General features: G+C 44.2%; 7 protein-coding genes and 1 long non-coding RNA gene across 8 annotated transcripts; 5 read left to right on the forward strand and 3 right to left on the reverse strand.

Moving 5' to 3' along the window:
- Positions 1 to 553: 553 nt before the first annotated feature.
- LOC6599041 (prolyl 4-hydroxylase subunit alpha-1) lies at positions 554 to 2,390 on the reverse strand. The gene is made up of 6 exons (XM_002024122.2): positions 2,170 to 2,390; positions 1,816 to 2,109; positions 1,562 to 1,761; positions 932 to 1,497; positions 727 to 874; positions 554 to 655 (listed from the first exon to the last, which is right to left on the reverse strand). The coding sequence occupies exons 1-6, from the start codon at positions 2,373 to 2,375 to the stop codon at positions 633 to 635; spliced, it is 1,437 nt and encodes a 478-aa protein (XP_002024158.2). The 5' UTR covers positions 2,376 to 2,390; the 3' UTR covers positions 554 to 632.
- A 50-nt stretch (positions 2,391 to 2,440) lies between these two features.
- Positions 2,441 to 5,190, reverse strand: LOC6599042 (prolyl 4-hydroxylase subunit alpha-1). The gene is made up of 8 exons (XM_026993164.1): positions 4,988 to 5,190; positions 4,645 to 4,935; positions 4,387 to 4,586; positions 3,732 to 4,330; positions 3,532 to 3,673; positions 3,028 to 3,474; positions 2,647 to 2,956; positions 2,441 to 2,581 (listed from the first exon to the last, which is right to left on the reverse strand). Exons 1-6 carry the CDS (start codon positions 5,188 to 5,190, stop codon positions 3,452 to 3,454), a joined length of 1,458 nt encoding a protein of 485 aa, XP_026848965.1. The 3' UTR covers positions 2,441 to 2,581; positions 2,647 to 2,956; positions 3,028 to 3,451.
- A 214-nt stretch (positions 5,191 to 5,404) lies between these two features.
- On the forward strand, positions 5,405 to 7,244 carry LOC6599043 (prolyl 4-hydroxylase subunit alpha-2). The gene is made up of 8 exons (XM_026993208.1): positions 5,405 to 5,538; positions 5,589 to 5,894; positions 5,944 to 6,143; positions 6,204 to 6,319; positions 6,375 to 6,803; positions 6,864 to 6,902; positions 6,960 to 7,125; positions 7,180 to 7,244. The coding sequence occupies exons 1-8, from the start codon at positions 5,408 to 5,410 to the stop codon at positions 7,221 to 7,223; spliced, it is 1,431 nt and encodes a 476-aa protein (XP_026849009.1). The 5' UTR covers positions 5,405 to 5,407; the 3' UTR covers positions 7,224 to 7,244.
- Positions 7,245 to 7,348: 104 nt separating this feature from the next.
- On the forward strand, positions 7,349 to 9,252 carry LOC6599044 (prolyl 4-hydroxylase subunit alpha-1). Its single transcript, XM_026993165.1, has 6 exons — positions 7,349 to 7,565; positions 7,616 to 7,918; positions 7,987 to 8,183; positions 8,242 to 8,888; positions 8,945 to 9,110; positions 9,173 to 9,252. The coding sequence occupies exons 1-6, from the start codon at positions 7,366 to 7,368 to the stop codon at positions 9,250 to 9,252; spliced, it is 1,593 nt and encodes a 530-aa protein (XP_026848966.1). The 5' UTR covers positions 7,349 to 7,365.
- A 147-nt stretch (positions 9,253 to 9,399) lies between these two features.
- On the forward strand, positions 9,400 to 11,330 carry LOC6599045 (prolyl 4-hydroxylase subunit alpha-2). The gene is made up of 7 exons (XM_026993166.1): positions 9,400 to 9,611; positions 9,669 to 9,820; positions 9,876 to 10,026; positions 10,083 to 10,279; positions 10,332 to 10,966; positions 11,030 to 11,195; positions 11,251 to 11,330. The coding sequence occupies exons 1-7, from the start codon at positions 9,400 to 9,402 to the stop codon at positions 11,328 to 11,330; spliced, it is 1,593 nt and encodes a 530-aa protein (XP_026848967.1).
- Positions 11,331 to 11,630: 300 nt separating this feature from the next.
- LOC6599046 (prolyl 4-hydroxylase subunit alpha-2) lies at positions 11,631 to 13,640 on the forward strand. Its single transcript, XM_002024127.2, has 7 exons — positions 11,631 to 11,842; positions 11,900 to 12,051; positions 12,107 to 12,257; positions 12,314 to 12,510; positions 12,563 to 13,209; positions 13,268 to 13,433; positions 13,494 to 13,640. Exons 1-7 carry the CDS (start codon positions 11,631 to 11,633, stop codon positions 13,571 to 13,573), a joined length of 1,605 nt encoding a protein of 534 aa, XP_002024163.2. The 3' UTR covers positions 13,574 to 13,640.
- A 302-nt stretch (positions 13,641 to 13,942) lies between these two features.
- LOC6599047 (prolyl 4-hydroxylase subunit alpha-1) lies at positions 13,943 to 15,930 on the forward strand. The gene is made up of 7 exons (XM_026993198.1): positions 13,943 to 14,101; positions 14,158 to 14,460; positions 14,522 to 14,730; positions 14,775 to 15,397; positions 15,454 to 15,507; positions 15,570 to 15,735; positions 15,803 to 15,930. Exons 1-7 carry the CDS (start codon positions 13,968 to 13,970, stop codon positions 15,859 to 15,861), a joined length of 1,548 nt encoding a protein of 515 aa, XP_026848999.1. The 5' UTR covers positions 13,943 to 13,967; the 3' UTR covers positions 15,862 to 15,930.
- A 1,653-nt stretch (positions 15,931 to 17,583) lies between these two features.
- Positions 17,584 to 19,230, reverse strand: LOC113566658. The gene is made up of 6 exons (XR_003409184.1): positions 19,114 to 19,230; positions 18,831 to 19,056; positions 18,330 to 18,572; positions 18,144 to 18,264; positions 17,857 to 18,074; positions 17,584 to 17,793 (listed from the first exon to the last, which is right to left on the reverse strand). It is a non-coding gene; the product is annotated as an uncharacterized LOC113566658 (long non-coding RNA).
- Between the last annotated feature and the right edge of the window lie 154 nt (positions 19,231 to 19,384).

The raw sequence follows: 19,384 nt of genomic DNA on the forward strand, positions 1-19,384 counted from the left end.
CGCAGACAAGCGGACCAAAGAACCCTTAAGTGATTTGTTTGTTCAAGAGGAATTGATTGCAACGAAAGCCGAGACAGACACACAGTCAGGCAACGCAAAGACAAAGGCAGCCCAGCCAGCTGTGGCGTAAGAACCTGAATCCGAATCAGCAACAGAACCCAGACAGGCACCGATATACCCGCCCTTGGGGGCGGTTCGTATAAATCCATCCATCCATTCGACCCACAGCACACACACACACTGGCAAGTGTGAATTTGCCATTTTTATGGTTTAAGTGTCGCGTCATTATAATTCAGTTGGAATGCATGGCATTCGGACCATTTGAATGGTTTATGGGAGACACATTAAAAGTTCTCCCTGCACATATTTGTTTTAGAAATATATATCACCCACAAAAGGCAATCAAGATAACATGAAAAACATCTGACGCAGTTGATAAAGTGCTTTCAAATGGTATGGGGAATACTACGGAATTGTCTGATTAACGAAAACGTATATGGATTTAATGCTAAACAGACTAAAAAAAGAGAGATTCAACCGAAGATAGGAAGCGAGAGAAGTTTAATTTTGTTATTCAAAACACATTCAAACGATAAATCGTTTCAGGAACTTAACCAGAACTGCCATGTGCTTAATTCAATTTCTTCGTTGCAACTGAAATTATTAAAATTTAAGCTTTAGTATGCCCAAACGATGCATATATGTATATAGACTAATAAGCTCACCCCACATGTTTCCTATTATTAGAGGGCAAGAATTGTGCAGGACACTCCAATCGGTGTTCCGCCATAGCAGCAAAGAACCTTTCTGCGGCTTCACGCGTAAGCTGAGAAAGGGGAAGACTGTCTCTCCGCCTTGCTGCACGTTGCTCATCTGTTAAAAAGGTTGAGTTCAATTAAATACAGCTCCAAAAGTTTAAAAGATCCTTACAAAAATTAATGCTGTAGCTGCAGAGCCCGCACTGTCATCAAGATCATATCTGCCAGCAATCCCATAATTGACAACCTGTAGCACTTCCTTTTCGTTCATATCCATTCCACTAACATCCTGAATGCGTCGATTCACAGTGCGAATGATATCTTGGGCAGAGTTCGACAACTGGGCTATCTTGCAGGTGAAATTGCTTGAAATTTTTTGGCGTTTCAGTCTGGGTCTAGCTAAACTCTTCAATGCCTCAATTTCCTCATGGTTGAAGAGATCGTGATATAGGTAAACGTGCGCTTCGTTATCCAAATTCTCTTGTCTGATGGGTGCAAGCTGTAGAAACGGCGTGGATCGTAGGTAGCGACAATGGACATCATTTACTTTTCGAGGATACGACATTGCACACAAGGTTTTTAGATTGTGTAGGTGCAAAACATCTTCTTCTGGTTGGGAACGTTTAAAGGGCTGACTTTCCAGCAGCTGCAGCTTGGACAACTGCTTCAGCATATACTGGTTATCGGGCTGAATGGAAAGTACTTCGTGGGCATGCTCAATAGATGCGGAAAAACGTCCTACGATACGGGAAGGAAATCAAATTCATATTCAAAAGTTATTCTGTACAAATGTTCAACTAACCAAATCCCTTTGTGGCCTCAACAAGCATTTCCAAAATAGTTATATATTTCATGACCATTGTGTCAAACTGTTTTTGATTGCGATGGGCATCATAGTAAAAGAGAGCCAATTCCAGCCAATATTCGGCTGTCTCGTAGTGTTTGATATACAGATTTACCAGACCGAACATGAAACACTCGCTCGGTCCCCACTTCTTACGACTGAAAGGAATCGAAAGGATTGAAACCAGAAAGCATAGAGTTTTATCATCATACCTGTAGCGTTTGCCACGCAATATCCCGCCTGCCATGTCTCCGGGATCCAAGCTATAAACGGTTTGGAGCTTATAAATAGCTCCTAGAGCTTCCTCAAAATCAATGCCAGTGGGCTGCTCGTGTAATCGAGACTGGGACATGGCAATCTCTTTGGAGCCCAATACTTTTTGCATCAGTTTGAAATATTGCGGCCAATCCCAGTACATGTGACGAATGAGCCTGAACTGATGCCACAAATTGTGCCCAGGCTTTGCTGTTAGTGCGCTCAACAGATCCTCCGCATGCTTTATGGCTCTGTAAAATGTGCGACGATTCAGTTTTTGTTTGATTTAACTACATGTTGGTTGTACATACAGATGCACTTGCTTCAGGTGAATCTTCAACGCTTCCTCATAGCTTTTAAAATTATTCACATATGCTTCTTTCAGTTTTATCATGGGTAGCAGAGATTCCAAGGATATGGTAATGTCGTGCGACTTGGCTTCATATTGAAGCTGTGCCCCAGCTTGGAGACAAACAGCCGCCATCAGAAACAGAAAGAACAGGCACAATTTAACCATGGCAATGACTAATTAAAACTGATCTGAACACCTATATGAAAGACGAACTTCCTGAGAAGCTTGGCTAATATGTTTTCATTATGCTTCATGCTTGATTATTTCCCAAATCTGAGCTACGTTACAATTATTTCCAGCTTTTCCAAATTTTTGTCACGCCATCCTTGCATCAATATCCCCAATCATACTCAGGGGGAGTGTGTTTGCAACTGAAAAATCGCCCAATCAAATCAGATATTAAATTAACAGAGATTCAAGAACTTATTGCACTTACAGGAATGGGTAGCAAAGATTCCCGGGATCTGTAATCATCCGTCTCTCCCTTAGCCTGGAGGCAAACAACAGCCATTAGAAGCAGGAAGAACAGGCACAATTTAACCATGGCAATAACAAATTTTAACTGACTTGAAAATCTGTATGAATCACTTGGTGAGACGCTTGGCTAATATGATTTCTGTATGCTTCATGCTTCGATATTTCCGCGGTGTCTTAACCTTGAGAGTATAGAGGAGGATTACCCAGTTTGGCTACACCACAAGGGGACCCTTCTTCGTGAGAATGCACAGGCTGAGAGGGGAAAAAGCCTAGAAAGTTCGGTAAGTAAGCTAGTACACAAAGCATTCGATGATAAAAATGGTTTAAATACATTACATACATAGATCAATGGTGCAATGACGCGATCACCGGACTCCCTTTCATGTTCTCCTCTATAATTTCAAAAGTCCGTGGCTTATCTGCAGCCCTTCTGTCTAGATGGCTTTTCCCACACCTTCACATAGACCAGTGAAGATTCTTGACCGATGCTTGCTTCACTTGCTGCAAAGGCCTCAAGAAAGGTATCATGCCAGGCAGGTTTCGCTGGTACTTCAATGTCAAACCTTGGCACCTACTAAGAAAGCACCTACCTACACCAAACCTACTTAAAACTGTAGAAAATTAAATGACCTAAGCAATTAGTTGCACTTTAATTACATATACTCCCGGTACTTTACTTAAAATTTTTGTTGTTCTTGGATATGAAGCCAAGTTAATTTTTAAAAAAATTTTTGTACATAGTTTAGGGATCACCACCGAATAAACTATTCTATCTGTTTCGTAGCAACTAAAAAGAGACGAATCAAAGGGTTACGATGTCATGGAAATGATATTTCAGACTTACCCCACTTATTCCCCACAATGACGGGACACTCAATGTGGTAATCGCCTGTCCTGGGCCACACCAGAAGCGAACCCTTTTGTGGAGTGACCCGTAGATTTAGAGAGGGAAAATGTATTTCACCTCCTTGCCTGACATTACTCAGCTAAAATGGCGGAGGAGTTATTATAGATGGTTTCATACATCATCAACTGTGTACTCACATAAAGCAAGGCAGTGACGACAGCTGTATCCCCTGGAGGAGGCTCTAAGAAGTGTCCGCCAATGCCAAAGTTCCTGACTTGCAGATCATCGAACTGAGGCGAGCTGGAGCCGCTGGCTTGGTGTATCCTTCTATTCAAGGAGCTAATTATCTTATGCATTGAGCTGCTTAGTTCTGCTGATTGCCAGGGGCGTGTGGCCGTGTAGTCCGTGAAACTGTCGATTTCCCTGTATGTTATTTTGTTCCGTTTCAAAAGCGGACTTGCCAAACGCCTGACCATAGCCAGTTCTTCATCGCTGAGGATATCATGATATAAACTGATGAGTGGCATAAGAGAAAGTTCTTCAATTTTAAGCGGCGCTAAGCGAAGAAAATCCACTCCCCTCATGTAACGACAGTGCAGCCTGCCAGCAGGCGGTGACTGATGCTGGCGGCACAATCTCTTGAGTAGCTTCGCATCCACATCTATGGGTAATGATGATTTTGGTTTTTGCTCATCTGATTTCGTACCAAGTTCTTGTACTTTGTCTTGGAAGAATTTATCGTAAGGCTGAAGTACCAATAGTTCTTTCGCATGTTCCAAAGCAGCCTCAAATTTACCTGGAAAAGGTAATCTTTTGATGGAAAATCACTTTCTTAATGGAAATATGCTTTACCCAAGCCAATGTTGGCAAGCATCAAGTACTCCAATACGTGGTCATAGGTCCAGTGACGGAATCCTAGCTGTCTGGGATTGGGATGTCGCCTGTAACTGTCCCGCGTCAGTGTCAGCCAAGCATCAGCGTCCTTGTAATACCCTTGAAGTTGACAAAAAACTCCCAGCACGAATGTCTCAAAAGCTCCCCACCGCTTAACGCTGTTAAATTATAGTATTTGGTATATACGTAGGCTCTTATAACTATCCATCCACTCACTTGTACTGTCTGCCGTGTAGGTTTCCTCTGGCTATGTCCGCGGGTTCCAAATCCCAAGTATACTGTATGCGCTGGAGCCCCTTGAGAGCCTCCACAAGATCCATATTTGTGGGCATTTGTGGTTGCAGTTCCTTTAGAATCTGTATCTGTATCTGTTCCTTGGGGGCACGCATAACACTAAGCCACTTGGCCCAATCCAGATGCATGTGACGTATCACAGAGAACTGATGCATTAAATTCATCGAATTTAAGGTCGCTTTCCTTTGCAGATCCTCATACATTCGAATGGCTCTAGAAATATTTTGTTTATTTTAAATTTCATATTAAATTTTGATTGACTCACAGTTGGACATCTGCCATTTGCTGTTGCAAAGTTTGGGCATAGCTGCGAAGGTTTGCCACCGTCTTTTCCTGCAGTTTCAAAAGCGGCAGCAAGGCCTCTAGTGATACAGAAAATCCAAAGGTGGGTGGTATATATCGCTCAGCATTGATGCAGGTGCCCAGAGCTGAAAACAAGAAAGGCAACAAGAAAGCAAACTTGATCATTGCAGCGACTGTACAGGTTATGATCATATACTTAAAAGATCTATACTGAAACGAACTGAATTACCCTAACGAAAGCATTCGCCAGGGCAATATCTCTGGCCTCAATGTGGCATGAGTTTTATAAACAGTTGATGGGCTGATTTCCAAAGTTAGCAACATGTGGCATTGCTTATTGTTCTTCCTCTGCTTCATCTTACATAAACTGCCTCGAGTTCAAATGGAATTCATGACAGATCATGCCCAGTCCACAGCTTCCATGATAAGTCTAGTGGAGATGGAAAGTGTGTTCATTAAACAGCTAGACAGATACTCGGACGACTTGGAGTGGAAAATCAACACCATGGAGAGGTTGTTTTCAATTATTCTTAAAGATTTTTAACCGATCTTCTTCCGCTCAGCTTTCTTGCCGAAGTGCAGCTGAAAAGGGTGCCTTGGAAGCATACTCCGGAGGAGTATGTTGCTCATCCGTTGACCAGTTTCTCGCTCATACGACGCCTACATGAGGATTGGAGCCATATGGAGATATTTATGTCACATCGTGTGGGCTTGGATAGTCTCAACAAAATTCAGAGTATACTAGATATGGCCAAGCCCACGGAACAGGACCTTCAAGATGCCCTCAGCGGCATAGACGTTATCCAGAGTCACTATGATCTAGAGCCAACGGATATAGCCAATGGAGTGCTGAATGGACGGCAATACAAGTAGGTTGAATGCCTATGCTCCTTCATATTTGTACATGGTTCTGTTTAGCACTACCATGACGACACTCGAGTGCCTGGCTATGGTTAAATTTCACGAAAGTAACCAACAGATGCATTCGGCAATTGGATGGTATGAGGCAGCGCTACAGCGCTACGATGGGGCCAGAGATGGTCATCTCTACAGAGAAGTTTTAAATTTTAAACTATCCGATTTTTATGGTAGTTATGCTCGTGCCTTGGCCGCAAGAGGTAGGTTAGGTTTACAGCATTATTCCATTGCCTTTCAATTGGGTTTCCTCCGCAAAACAGGCTTGTGGAAGCCCGCATTAGCCCTACTGGAGAATGTATCCGACTTGCATGCTGATCTCTGGCTACTGCAGCGTCAGTTGAGGAATCTAATGGACCTGCATGAGCGCCACGAAACAGTAAGTCTGAAAAAAGGGTCCATATTTGCATAATTTCTTTGGTTCTTCATTCCAGTATGTGAAAAAAGATCCAAACACCGAAATGATCGCTTGTCTTGGTTTATATACACCCATCAGAAATCGTAGCTGTCACTACGAGTCTACTAGAACAGCATTCGTTCGGCTTGCCCCGCTCAAGGTGGAGATGCTTAGCCTCGATCCCTATATAGCCATCTACCACGATGTCATTTACGAGAGAGAGATCGCTCGTGTCATGACGCTAGCACTATCTTCACTCAAGGGTCCTGGCCGCTATAGTAAGCGGCGGGAGCACAATATAAAGTCTGTGACGGTGTACGAGGAGGAGAACAGCCAACTGAACCAACGTACTAGGGATATGACTGGGGAACAAGTGAAAGAAGACAAGGACTTTCGTATCTACAATTCTGGAATAGGTGGCTATATACGATACCATATGGATAACTTGGCGAAAGAAGAGCAACAGGTATCTTAAAACTTGAAACACAAAAGAAGGGAATGTTCTTATAATATTCGTATCCTTTAGCCTGGCTTTGGGGATTACCAGACAACAATTATGTTTTTTGTAAGTATTAAGAGCATTTCCTTTTCTGTCTTTAATCTTAATTAATCCCCAATTTAGTTAAATGAAGTGCCACACGGCGGCGCCATTTCATTTCCACAACTGGAATTTACTGTCTGGCCTCGAAAGGGCAGTGCTCTGGTGTGGCACAATCTGAATAATAATTTGGAGCTCGACTATCGTGTTGCACACATCTCATGCCCTGTCATAGTGGGCTCCAAGTGGAGTAAGTTTTTCCCATTAACATTCATTCAAAAATTCAATTTCACTTAATTTTCAGCCCTAGTAAAGTGGCTGCATGAGGAGCACCAAAGGTTTACATAGACCCTGGCAAAAGCACGTGACTAAATCACTAAATCATAGCCGTGAAATGGATAATTTTCCAACGCTTTCTGCTTCTTAATGGGTACTTTTTTTTTTTAGCCAGTTTAAGTTTGTTTCTTAACCCGTTTGAAACTCTATTAAAATGACCAGACTTTTCGCCTATATTTGCCTTATAGTTTTAGTCCAAGACAGTCACTCTGTTGATCCGGCAAACTATTTTAAAGATTACTACAGTTCTTCGGTTTTGGGATTGCTGAATCTATTTGAGCTTGAGCGAGAATTTATGGACAATTTCATAGTCTACGCAGATGTCCTGCAAGAGAAGGTTGACAACCTGAAAATGTGAGTGAAGGCAACCCCGGTGGTCCAAAAAACATTTCCATTTATTTCAGGTACATCGATTCTTTGGATCGTGGTATGCATGAAAACCACAAGGAACGGGAAGGCTTTGTCTCCAATCCACTCAACGCCTTTGGACTAATCCGTCGCTTGCATCAGGAATGGCCCAAGTGGCAGAACTACACCAAGAAGCCCCTGGGTGTGGCACAGCTAACTGCGATGGAAGAGCTACTGTCTAAAGCGCCTGAACCTTACGACATGACAGAGTCCCTGAAGTCAATGGATCGAATTGAGAGAGCTTATGACCTCCCAGCCAGCCACATAGCCAGGGGCCTGCTGCAGAACAAACAATACGAGTAAGTGATCGATGGAATCGATCATTCGGTCGAATACCCTGCTGAATCAGCAGATCACTTTTGAACAGCACTCAACTATCAGTCCGGGACTGCTTGGCCTTGGCACAGCACAAATACGAATCCGGCGACTATATACGTGCCTCGATGTGGTATCGCGAAGCCCTGCGCCACAATGGCGAACCCAACGCCGAGATTATTAACAGCGTTCTGGGCAATCCACTCGATGGTGTGGATCTTCAGTTTGCCAGAACCATTGTCATACGCGGTGAGTGTTGAAGGGAAGCAAGCTTTGAGCCAAAGATCTGCAGGTTTTCATTTGACAGGCCTTGGTTTGTCGGATCATTCGATGAGCAGGGAAACGATTCACGAATTAGCCAGCAACTTTTTGAACCAGTCTAGTCCACGAGATGTGAAGATATTCATCAGCCATTATCTCAGACAAAGTGATGAGCAAATAGGCAATGAACTGGGTACCGTCCAGACGCCGCCAACTGCCCACGAATCTGGATGTCGCGGACTGTTTCCCAAACGCACGAATCTCGTCTGTCGCTACAACAGCACCACGACACCTTTCCTAAGACTGGCCCCCCTGAAAATGGAGGAGGTTAATCACGATCCTTATATCGTTATGTACCACCAAGTTCTATCCGACCGAGAAATGGAGGAAATGAAGCAACTGGCACGGCCAATGACCAATGGAATGTCGGGGTCTGAAATGGCGAATTTAACAGAGCCCCTCGAAATAGTGGCACGCGTCGCATGGCTGATTGAAGCGTCGCCGTTCAGGGAGCGGCTCAATCTCCGCATCGGCGACATGACGGGCTTCGATGTGAGTGACTTTAAAGCCCTCCAATTGGCCAACTTTGGGGTGGGCTCCTACTTCAAGGCGCACTATGACTACCGCACCGAACGCGTCAACGACTTGGGCGTCACAGAGTTGGGCGATCGCACGGGCAGCATCATCTTTTATGTCAGTCGATATCGTTTCCCTTCCGCACATATATTCACACCTTAAATCCCCTGCAGGCCAGCGAAGTGCCCCAAGGTGGCACCACGATATTCCCCGACATCCAGGTGACGGTCACACCTCAGAAAGGAAACAGCTTGTTCTGGTTCAACACATTCGATGACTCGACCCCAGACCCGCGATCCCTGCACGCCATATGCCCTGTCATAGCCGGTTCCAGATGGAGTGAGATTTCCCAATAAGTTCCCAGGGACTAGAGACCATCTCATTCGATTGCCTTCTTACAGCAATTACCAAATGGCTCCACCAATGGCCACAAATGTTTCTGAAGCCCTGTAGTCCGCGGGCAGTGGAACGGACGTCTTAAATTGCAATTTTCCTCCTTTCTATGGCATGTAAATAAAGTTGGAAATTCCAGAGAAATTCCATATCAAAACAAATATAATCTTAGCTAATTCGTGTAGCTAATTTGTTCTAATGAAATGGCATTTAGTTTATCATCTACTCAGTAAAAATGCAACGTCGTCTGAACCTTATCACAGCTCTTCTTGTCTTAGGTCAAACTATTGGCAGGGGTATGCCAGATCGACCTTACGATGAGCATAGGGAACGGTACAGCTCCTCCACAGTGGGCTTGTTAAAGCTGTTGGAACTAGAGATGCAGTTTATAGAGAACCTGAAAAACTACACAGATTTACTGTCCGCTAAAGCTAATACTTTGCAAGAGTGAGTAAATGTGGTTGAAAAAGATTCAATTGCTAATGAAATCCATCATCTCTTAAGTCTTATAGACTCTGTGGATCGGGGAACGGAGAAAACCCTAACTGAACGCGAGAAATACGTATACAATCCCTTGAATGCCTTTGGACTGATGAGACGCACGCATCAGGATTGGCCCAAATGGCACCACTACATAAATACGACTGTGGGAAGGGGTAAGGAATAATTTCAAGACATTCGATGAATCTCTAATAAAAACATTCCAAATAGTCGAGCTCCAAGCACTGGATGATATTCTGGGCAAGGCACCGGACAGTCAGGATATGAAGGAGGCCCTGATAGGTATGAATCGGATAGAAAGGACCTATGCTCTGGAAGCTAAAGACCTGGCCAAGGGTCGTCTGCTGGACAAGCAATACGAGTGAATATCCCATAGCTAAGAAAACCACCCAAAACCTAACCCCATCCCCACATCAGCATTCAACTATCCATTCGGGACTGCCTGTCCCTTGGTCAGCACAAGTTCCAAGAAGGCGACTACTTCCGTGCTTCTATGTGGTACCGAATGGCAATCAAACACCAGCCCGAACCGAATGCTAAGGAATTCAACACGATTCTGGGGGATCCACTCAAGGACTTGAAGCAGAACTATGCCAAAGCCACCATTATACATGGTATGTGCTGGAAAACGCTTCCTGCTATTCACTTAATCCTTTTAAATTCCAGGACTAAGCGCAGGAAATCAATCTCTGAGCATCCAAAAGGTTCTGGATATAACAGAGGCAACGATACAAAAGGCTAGTCCAGCAGATCTGGAGGCATTTATAGCGGAGTTGCTGAATCAAACAGATGATGATATGGCGAGAGAAATGTCTGCCTTTGAGCCTTCACCCACCCCCTACGAAATCGGTTGTCGCGGACTCTTCCCAAAGCGCACGAATCTCGTCTGTCGATACAACTTCACCACGACACCATTCCTGAGACTAGCACCCCTTAAAATGGAGGAAGTGAACCACGATCCTTACATCGTTTTGTACCACGAAGTTCTATACGATAGGGAGATCGAGGAACTCAAGAAGCAGTCGAAGAATATGATCAATGGATTTTCAGAGCCACAGCAGGAGAATAAGATCAGGGAGATCATAGCGCGTCATGCTTGGTGGTGGGAGCAGACGACGACCAGGGCGCGCATCTATCAACGGATCACAGACATTACAGGCTTCCAATTATTTGTACAGGAGGAGCTAAATGTCGCCAATTACGGTCTAGGCACTATATTCGGGCCACACTACGACTACACGCCCGAAAATTATGATATTGGCTGGTTTATGGGCGGTCCCTTGGGCACCATACTCTTCTATGTAAGTATTTTACGACCTTTCGTACCAGAGATCCTTTAAAATTTCCTTTTCAATGTTCAACAGGCAGGCGATCTGCAGCAAGGTGGGGCCACTATCTTTCCATTAATCAATATCACTGTGTCTCCCAGAAAGGGTAGCGCCTTGCTCTGGTTTAATTTATACGATGACGGCGAACCAGATCCACGTACTCTGCACTCTTCATGCCCTGTAATCGAAGGGGATAGATGGAGTAGGTGGCCCAATCTCAGGTTTTCTTGATTTCACATTTGTGCCTTCCATTTCAGCTCTCACCAAGTGGGTGCACTTGGTTCCTCAGATGTTTATCCTGCCCTGCCAGACAAGGAAAGTGTCTCAAAAAGTGTAAATAAATAGTTTCCATAAATGTGCAATGCATGTAATAAGAAGTCCTAGAAGAAAAGGAAGACAAATCAACCAGATATCCCCATCATAATATTGTTATAAAGTCTATTAACCATCTACGGGAACTAAAGATATATAAATAAATTAGTGAAGCAGAACGGATCTGGTTCTTTGGATTTCGTATGGAAGCAACGTCTCCTTTGATGCATATGGAATCAATTATCTAGACATTAACGACATTGGCCTGCTTTTAGTAGAACGAGTCAGTCAGTCAGTCAGAGAGTAGTCACTCTAGTCAGTAATAATGAAACAGTTTCTAAGTTTGCTCACAGCTCTACTTTTTTTAAGTCCCATTATTGGCGAGGACGTTGAGGAGAAGCCATACAATGAGAATAGGGAACGGTATAGCTCCTCCACAGTGGGATTGTTAAAGCTGTTGGAACTAGAGATGCAGTTTATAGAGAACCTGAAAAACTACACAGATCTACTGTCTGCTAAAGCTAATACATTACAAGAGTGAGTAAATGTGCTTTAAAAAGACTCCATTGCTAAGGAAATCCATAATCTCTTAAGTCTAATAGACTCTGTGGATCGGGGAATGGAGAGAACCCTAGCTGAACGCGAGAAATACGTATCCAATCCCTTGAATGGCTTTGGACTGATGAGACGCACGCATCAGGATTGGCCCAAATGGCACCACTACATAAATACGACTGTGGGAAGGGGTAAGGAATAATTTCAAGACATTCGATGAATCTCTAGTAAAAACATTCCAAATAGTCGAGCTCCAAGCACTGGATGATATTCTGGGCAAGGCACCGGACAGTCAGGATATGAAGGAGGCCCTGATAGGTATGAATCGGATAGAAAGGACCTATGCTCTGGAAGCTAAAGACCTGGCCAAGGGTCGTCTGCTGGACAAGCAATACGAGTGAATATCCCATAGCTAAGAAAACCATCCAAAACCTAACCCCATCCCCACCTCAGCATTCAACTATCCATTCGGGACTGCCTGTCCCTTGGCCAGCACAAGTTCCAAGAAGGCGACTACTTCCGTGCTTCTATGTGGTACCGAATGGCAATCAAACACGAGCCCGAACCGAATGCTAAGGAATTCAACACGATTCTGGGGGATCCACTCAAGGACTTGAAGCAGAACTATGCCAAAGCCACCATTATACATGGTATGTGCTGGAAAACGCTACCTTCTATTCACTAAATCCTTTTAATTTCCAGGACTAAGCGCAGGAAATCTATCTCTGAGCATCCAAAATGTTCTAGATATAACAGAGGCAACGATACAAAAGGCTAGTCCAGCAGATCTGGAGGCATTTATAGCGGAGTTGCTGAATCAAACAGATGATGAAATGTCGAGAGAAATGTCTGCCTTTGAGCCTTCACCCACCGCCTACGAAATCGGTTGTCGCGGACTCTTCCCAAAGCGCACGAATCTCGTCTGTCGATACAACTTCACTACGACACCATTCCTGAGGCTGGCCCCGCTAAAAATGGAGGAGGTGAACCACGATCCTTATATCGTTATGTACCACGAAGTTCTTTCGGACCGAGAAATTGAGGAAATGAAGGGGCGATCTGGGCAGATGAGTAATGGCTGGGCAGACCAAAAGGAGGCGAATAGTACAAAGATCAGGGACATCGTATGTCGTCATACCTGGTGGAGGGAACAGTCGGCCATCAAGGAGCGCGTTAATCGACGCATATCAGATATGACGAACTTCGATTTCCCACCGCAGGAGGATCTGCAGGTGGCCAATTATGGCCTGGGCACCCACTTCAAGCCCCACTACGACTACACTTCCGATGGCTACGAGACCCCGGATGTTCTAACCTTGGGCGATCGATTGGGCAGCATTATCTTCTATGTAGGTACTTGCCGTGCTTCGCGGAAGATTTCTACAGTTTCGCTTCCATCTTCCACAGGCTAGCGATGTGCCGCAAGGTGGTGCCACCGTCTTTCCTCGCAGTCGTGTCTCGATTTTCCCCCGAAAGGGTAGCAGCGTGTTCTGGTATAATTTGTACGACGATGGCCGGATAGATACTCGTAGTCAGCATTCGGTATGCCCTGTAATCGTAGGGGATAGATGGAGTAGGTCCACTATATTATTGGTATTTTTGCATTATATAATATGTATACACATTTTTCCAGCTCTCACCAAATGGCTGCATATTGTCCCTCAAATGTTTGTCATGCCTTGCAAACCGCGGAAGAACGAAAAAAGTCCATAATATAATACAATGAATATTACACTTTTTTTATGGTTAAAATCACCTGAAAATATAGAAAATAAATATCAGATCAAGCTTAACAAATAAATATAACTGATACCTTTTTAGAGCCAGAGGATAGATTTCTTCTGAAAATATCAAAAGGTCAATCTTTGCATAGGTACCTACGAATTCGTAGATAACCCAGAATCCCAAAGTGTTCGAGGAACAAGGAAATGCAGTAAACTCTAACTAACGAACCATGGAAATTGAGATTTTAGATGGTAAGTGTGAAGAAATTAAAGCGAAAATGTGGCAGTTGTAGACCAAAGTCAAGATGAAGATGAGGTTCCTGTTCAAACTCAATTTGCTAGTGCTACTTTTACATCAAAATCTTGCCATAGAAGATACACAGATGGAAGACACAGAGATGATTTACAGCTCCTCTGTGCTGAGCATGGTGAAGCTTTTGGAAATGGAAGATTCTTTAAAAGACAACCTGGAGTCCTATGTCCAAGTTATGCAAACAAAATTGGATTCTATAAAACTGTAAGTCATGGTAGGCACTATTTAACATATATCAGAGGTTACCATTCCATTTGCAGTTTTCAACAGATGCTGCAGAGGGAAACCATGACAACTCTAGAGGAAAGGGAGGAATTTATGGGAAATCCGCTCAATGCATTTCCCCTGCTGCGACGCCTCAATCAGGATTGGCCCAAGTGGCTGAAATATTTAAGGACGGCCATAGCCACCAAGACCACGAACGCAATGGAAAAGAAATTGAAATCAGGACCAAGTAACGAGGATCTTCAAGTGGCACTCAAAGGATTCGCGCGCATCGAAAGTTTCTACGATCAGGAGGCAGCGGACATGGCCAAGGGTGACCTATTAGGACAACACTTTGGGTGAGTTAAACCTACTATACTTCCCCTCCAAATGCAAAACGTAAATGAACTGTTCTTTCAGCTCTCAACTGACTGCTCCCGATTGCTTTGCTCTGGCTGACTTTTACTACAATCAAACGCAATTCGCCAGATGCACGCCTTGGTATCGCACGGCCCTCAGAATACACCAGAGTTCTGAGGGGAAACTTTATGAAAAGGTTTTGGGGCTGAAGCGGAAAAAGATCTACAAGAAGTATGCCAAGGCCTTGGTCATGGAGGGTAAGCCATCGGGTTGCTTATAAAATAATTACAATTAGTCCAGTCTCTCTTCTTAGCCTTCTATTTGGCTATGCCAAACAAGATAAATCCCGAATGGGAGACACTCGCCAATCAAGTGGCGGTCGAGGCCAACTATCGGAGCACCAAAGACGCCATAGACGAATACCTTGCCGGAGATGCGGATATCTTACAGCAGGAGGCTGCTAAGCACAAGCCCAAACCATCCAGGCTAGAGCGCGGCTGTCGTGGACAGTGGCAGAGGAAGTCCTCCCCTCCACTAGCCTGCAGATATAACCGAGAGTACTCTGCCTTTCTTTTACTAGCTCCACTCAAAATGGAAGTCCTTAACCAGCAACCGCTGATAGTTCTCTACCACGAGGTACTCTACGAGAAAGAATTGAGAGCAATGCGGGATATAGCCAACAAAAATGCCACCATGCAGGATGGCTGGACTCGGATGCACTTTGATCAGCGGGTCAAGCCAGAGCCTGAGGATCGGGTGTTGAAGCTGCACATCTTCCAGGGAAACTCCGAGTCGTTCTCCCCAAGCATCAATCGCCGCATAGCGGACATGACCGGGCTGGAGGTGCAGGGGAACAACGCCTTGCACTTGTCCAACTATGGTCTGGGTGGATATTTTAATGCCCATTATGATTATGTGGACCTAACCAAACGTCCAGTTAGTAAGTTCCTTCTTAGCAAGGCAATTTTACCCATGCAGATCCTTCTTTACAGGCAAACTACTTTACTGAAAGGGGAGGCGATGTCTTGGCCACAGTTCTACTCTACGTAAGTGATCTGAATCTGAACGATGAAGGAATCTTTTTGAGTTGTTTCCCCATCCTTTTCAGGCAAGCGACGTTCGGCTGGGAGGAGCCGTGGTTTTTCCCAAATTAAAGATTTCTGTAGAGCCCAAAAAAGGGAATGCCTTGATCTGGGACAACCTGAACAACGCTGGCGATCCCGATAAGCTTTCAAAGCACGTAGTATGCCCTGTTGTCATGGGTTCTCGTTGGAGTAAGTTAAGGATCATAATCTGCAAAGATAATATCGAATATCACCATTTTTGTTTACTATTTTAAAGCAATTTACAAATGGATTAACGAACAGCAGCAGATGTTGAAGAGGCCTTGTCTGGCATAGTTCGGGAATGTATCTCTTTATTCGCGCCTCCGTTAGGATGGCATGCAAATAAATGCAAATCTCCCCATCCAAGCCTGCCACAAGCGGAACAATGTCAATGTATATGGGGGGCCCCTCTCCCAGCTGGCACACATTTTGTGCTCAGTCTGGTGTCTCCCTTTCATTGTTTGCCATAAAAATTGCAAGTGCCACTAAATTCAGCGCCAGTATTGGCCGAGAGGAGAGGCAGGGGGACACAAGAGTGGGTTGGGCAGAGGGTAAGCTTATGTGCTTGCCCCAAATACCATTTAGCGGAAGTGCACACTTCAATAATGGAAAGAGGGCAACTGCAGTCAAGCAAGGAGCATGGAGGACACCCAAGCACGGAGCACAATGGCCAGGCTCAGGGGTACTCAAGTCTCATCTTTGTCTATTCTTTAGCCGGGAGTAGCATAAAGGGTGCAACCATCTGATTTAAAGGAGGCAGCAGGCTCTGAACTAAGGAAAAACCAAGGGATATTAATACAGAATAAGTATGGTAGAAAAACAATCACATTTTGCATAATGTCGCCATGGGAAATGCCTCATAAATTGGCAATGTGTTAAGTATATATTATATGAGTAATAAGGTGAATAATGCCCTGCCTAATATCTAGTTAAATATCGATCGTATCCACCATTTCTATTAAAGACAAGGCGACCAGACCAGACTTCCATGAAACAATTTGAAACAGTTGCATTATTCACAAAACTACAACTGAGGAAACGAAATCTGGGGCAGCAACACTAATTGGAATATTTGCCCCTCGCCCTCGCCCTGCCCCTGCCCTAGCCCCAACAAAAGTCCTGGCATGGCCATCCTCTAAAATAGTGCTAATACATGGTTAAGCTGCCGCCATCATGAGCAACTTTAAATGAGTTTAAAAGCAACTTTGCTTAGCCCGAGAGTGAGAGAGGCTCGAAGCGAAACGAAACGAAATCAGCATGAAAGCAATTGTCCAAGTTATTCCAAAGTGCCCAGAGGCCAAAGAGGGGACTGCTAGAACAGCAGGCAGCCACTGAGGTCGAGTCGTAGACCGAGTCTGAACTGTTGTCCAGTTGGTGAGTTGCTGTTGCTGTCAACGCTAGAAGCGTTCGTATAGGGCCAACTGTTTTTGAAATGAGATACAAAGGAAGGAATGGCCGGATGTTGGCGTCGAGGAAGTGCTGTAGATGTTGTTTTCTTATCCATTGAAAAGGCGATCTATAGTTAAGCACTAACAACTAAGAGATGCAGCTGTTGGAAACGGCATGGATTATCAGACAGAAATAAAGGGCATTAAAAACTACACGAAATACAAATTGAGAGTATTTTAAGAGGGTTAAACTCCATTAGGAGACCTTAGAGAATATAATGATTACAGTTGCCGATTAAATATATATATATAGCTTAAGAAATCGTCAAACAAAGAGTTTTTCACACATAAAGCTGTTGAAATACAATCAGACGTACCTAGTGATGCCGCGCTAAAAAGTCTTAACGCACTTTACAAGTCCACACAAGCTATGCATAAGTCCTTTAACGACTTCATGTCGTACACCAATAGCAGCTCCACAAGCATTTGTCAAGATTTCTACCTGTTAAGTACAGCTATTGAGGCACAAAATGGCAGTACAAGCACGGCTTACCATACAGATGCAGATCATTATAACTTATGCTCAAGTGCAAGCCAAATAAAGTCCTGGGCGGACTTAATAGCAACGATTGCGACCCCATTCAAGTCGAAGACAAAACGAAGTCGAGAGCAGCAGAGAGCCAGGCCAGAGGCTTCGTCCTATCCACTGCAGCATTGATTTATCAGGAGCCAAGAGCCGCCTGTTGAAGCACCAGAATGCGGATCTCTAAGAAGTAGTAAAAGTTGAAGCAGAAGCAGAAGTGAATCCATTGAATGGATTTGCAAGTTGTTGAGGAAACTGCAGCAAAGGGAAAAAAGAAAATAAGCAGAAGCAAACGCAATCTAAAGCGTCTGCACTTACCAGCAAGAGTTGTGCCCAGAAGGAGCTAGGACGACACCGCAATGTGTCCGGCGGGTACAACTTGCAAGTTGGACCCATGGGGTGCTCTTGGGGCATTGTAAAGCGATTCCAAAATGTGTTGAACTCTTAAGTGATTGAATTGTTATCGGTGACATGAATTTGTTCGCTGATTTGAATGGGGGGGGGGCTGCCGCTGAGAGCTGAGCATTGAATACTCACTGCAATTGAGATGATAGATAGGTTAATACAAGTGCACAAATAGTGCAATGGAAATATTTTAGAGTAACCCGATATGACTCAGCTGGAAGTGGCCACAACCCAGTGTCAGTGCGCTGACAAAGCTTCTGCTGTTCTCATCCTGCAGTAGTCGTTCCGTCAAAAGGTGCTGAAGGCGTTTAAAATTCCTCTCTGCAAGAAAAAACAAAGGAAGCCAGCATAAAAACGTTAGCAGCACTTCAATTCAATGCACTTACTTAGCGTTAAGTCACTCCGCTGGGGTGTGCTGATGCTTCTCGTGCGGTGCTGCAGTGTCAAGCTGGTGTGACTAGGCCATAAGGGTTTATAGCAGTCATGCCCGTGTTGCATTTCCTTTTTGCCCCAGCTAATGTGAGCGGCCAACGACGACACTTGAGCACTTCATAAATGTCGCTCCGAAGAGGAGAAGCCCTGGCCTGTGTGCTCGTGGGTGTCGGACGATTTTGTTATATGGGTTAAAGCTAAAAGTATAGAATAATATAAACAAATGCTCTCCTCCTCGACAAAAAAAATCACAGACATCAATTATTTGACTAGACACTGACCAATTTCAACACGATCAATACATTTTTGAAACATAGATTAAGTGGGCTGGTGGCGAGCATCAAACTCATCCCAGGTTCCACATCTTGGCGTGATCCGCCTTACAGTAGAAACACTCGCCTGATGTGATGTTAGACCATTTCCAACAGTAAAGAAAAACCTAGGCCAGAACTCACCGCTGGTTGCTTTTCGCATATTGCGGCAAGGCGTCCATGGAAGTACTGGTGGCAGCGAACACATTCGGGGGCCTTTATTGGACGCTCACGTATGCGTGTCTTAATAATGAATTGCACATCGGACTCGATATCCTCATATATTTTGCCAAGATTGTTTGGTGACTGGAGCGAGTTTATGGTATGTCAGCCGAGTTCAGACTTTCCAAAACTGCATTCCGATCGGTCTCTTTGATACCGGAATTGTAATAATTAGCCGCAAATTTGTGTTAAATGCAAATCTTACCCATTTTTCTTGTGATTCACAAGTCGATTTTCGATTTATAAGAACAGCGCCGACCTCAACTAATGGTTGATATATGTATGTAAATATAATCTACACCGCTTACCTATCCCAATAAAAATCTGATCGGGAATTTTCTAAGCACGCAAAACGCAAATGACGCCCTCAGAAATTTTTTTTTGCAAAACGCACTTCATTTCAAGTAACGGTGCTCACTAGTGCTGTGAAGCGCGTAAACATTAACACTTCAATTGACTAGTCCGAGACCACCGAA

This window comes from Drosophila persimilis, unplaced genomic scaffold, assembly GCF_003286085.1.
Source record: "Drosophila persimilis strain 14011-0111.01,24,50 unplaced genomic scaffold, DperRS2 tig00000808-arrow-arrow-pilon, whole genome shotgun sequence".
Classification (NCBI taxonomy): domain Eukaryota; kingdom Metazoa; phylum Arthropoda; class Insecta; order Diptera; family Drosophilidae; genus Drosophila; species Drosophila persimilis.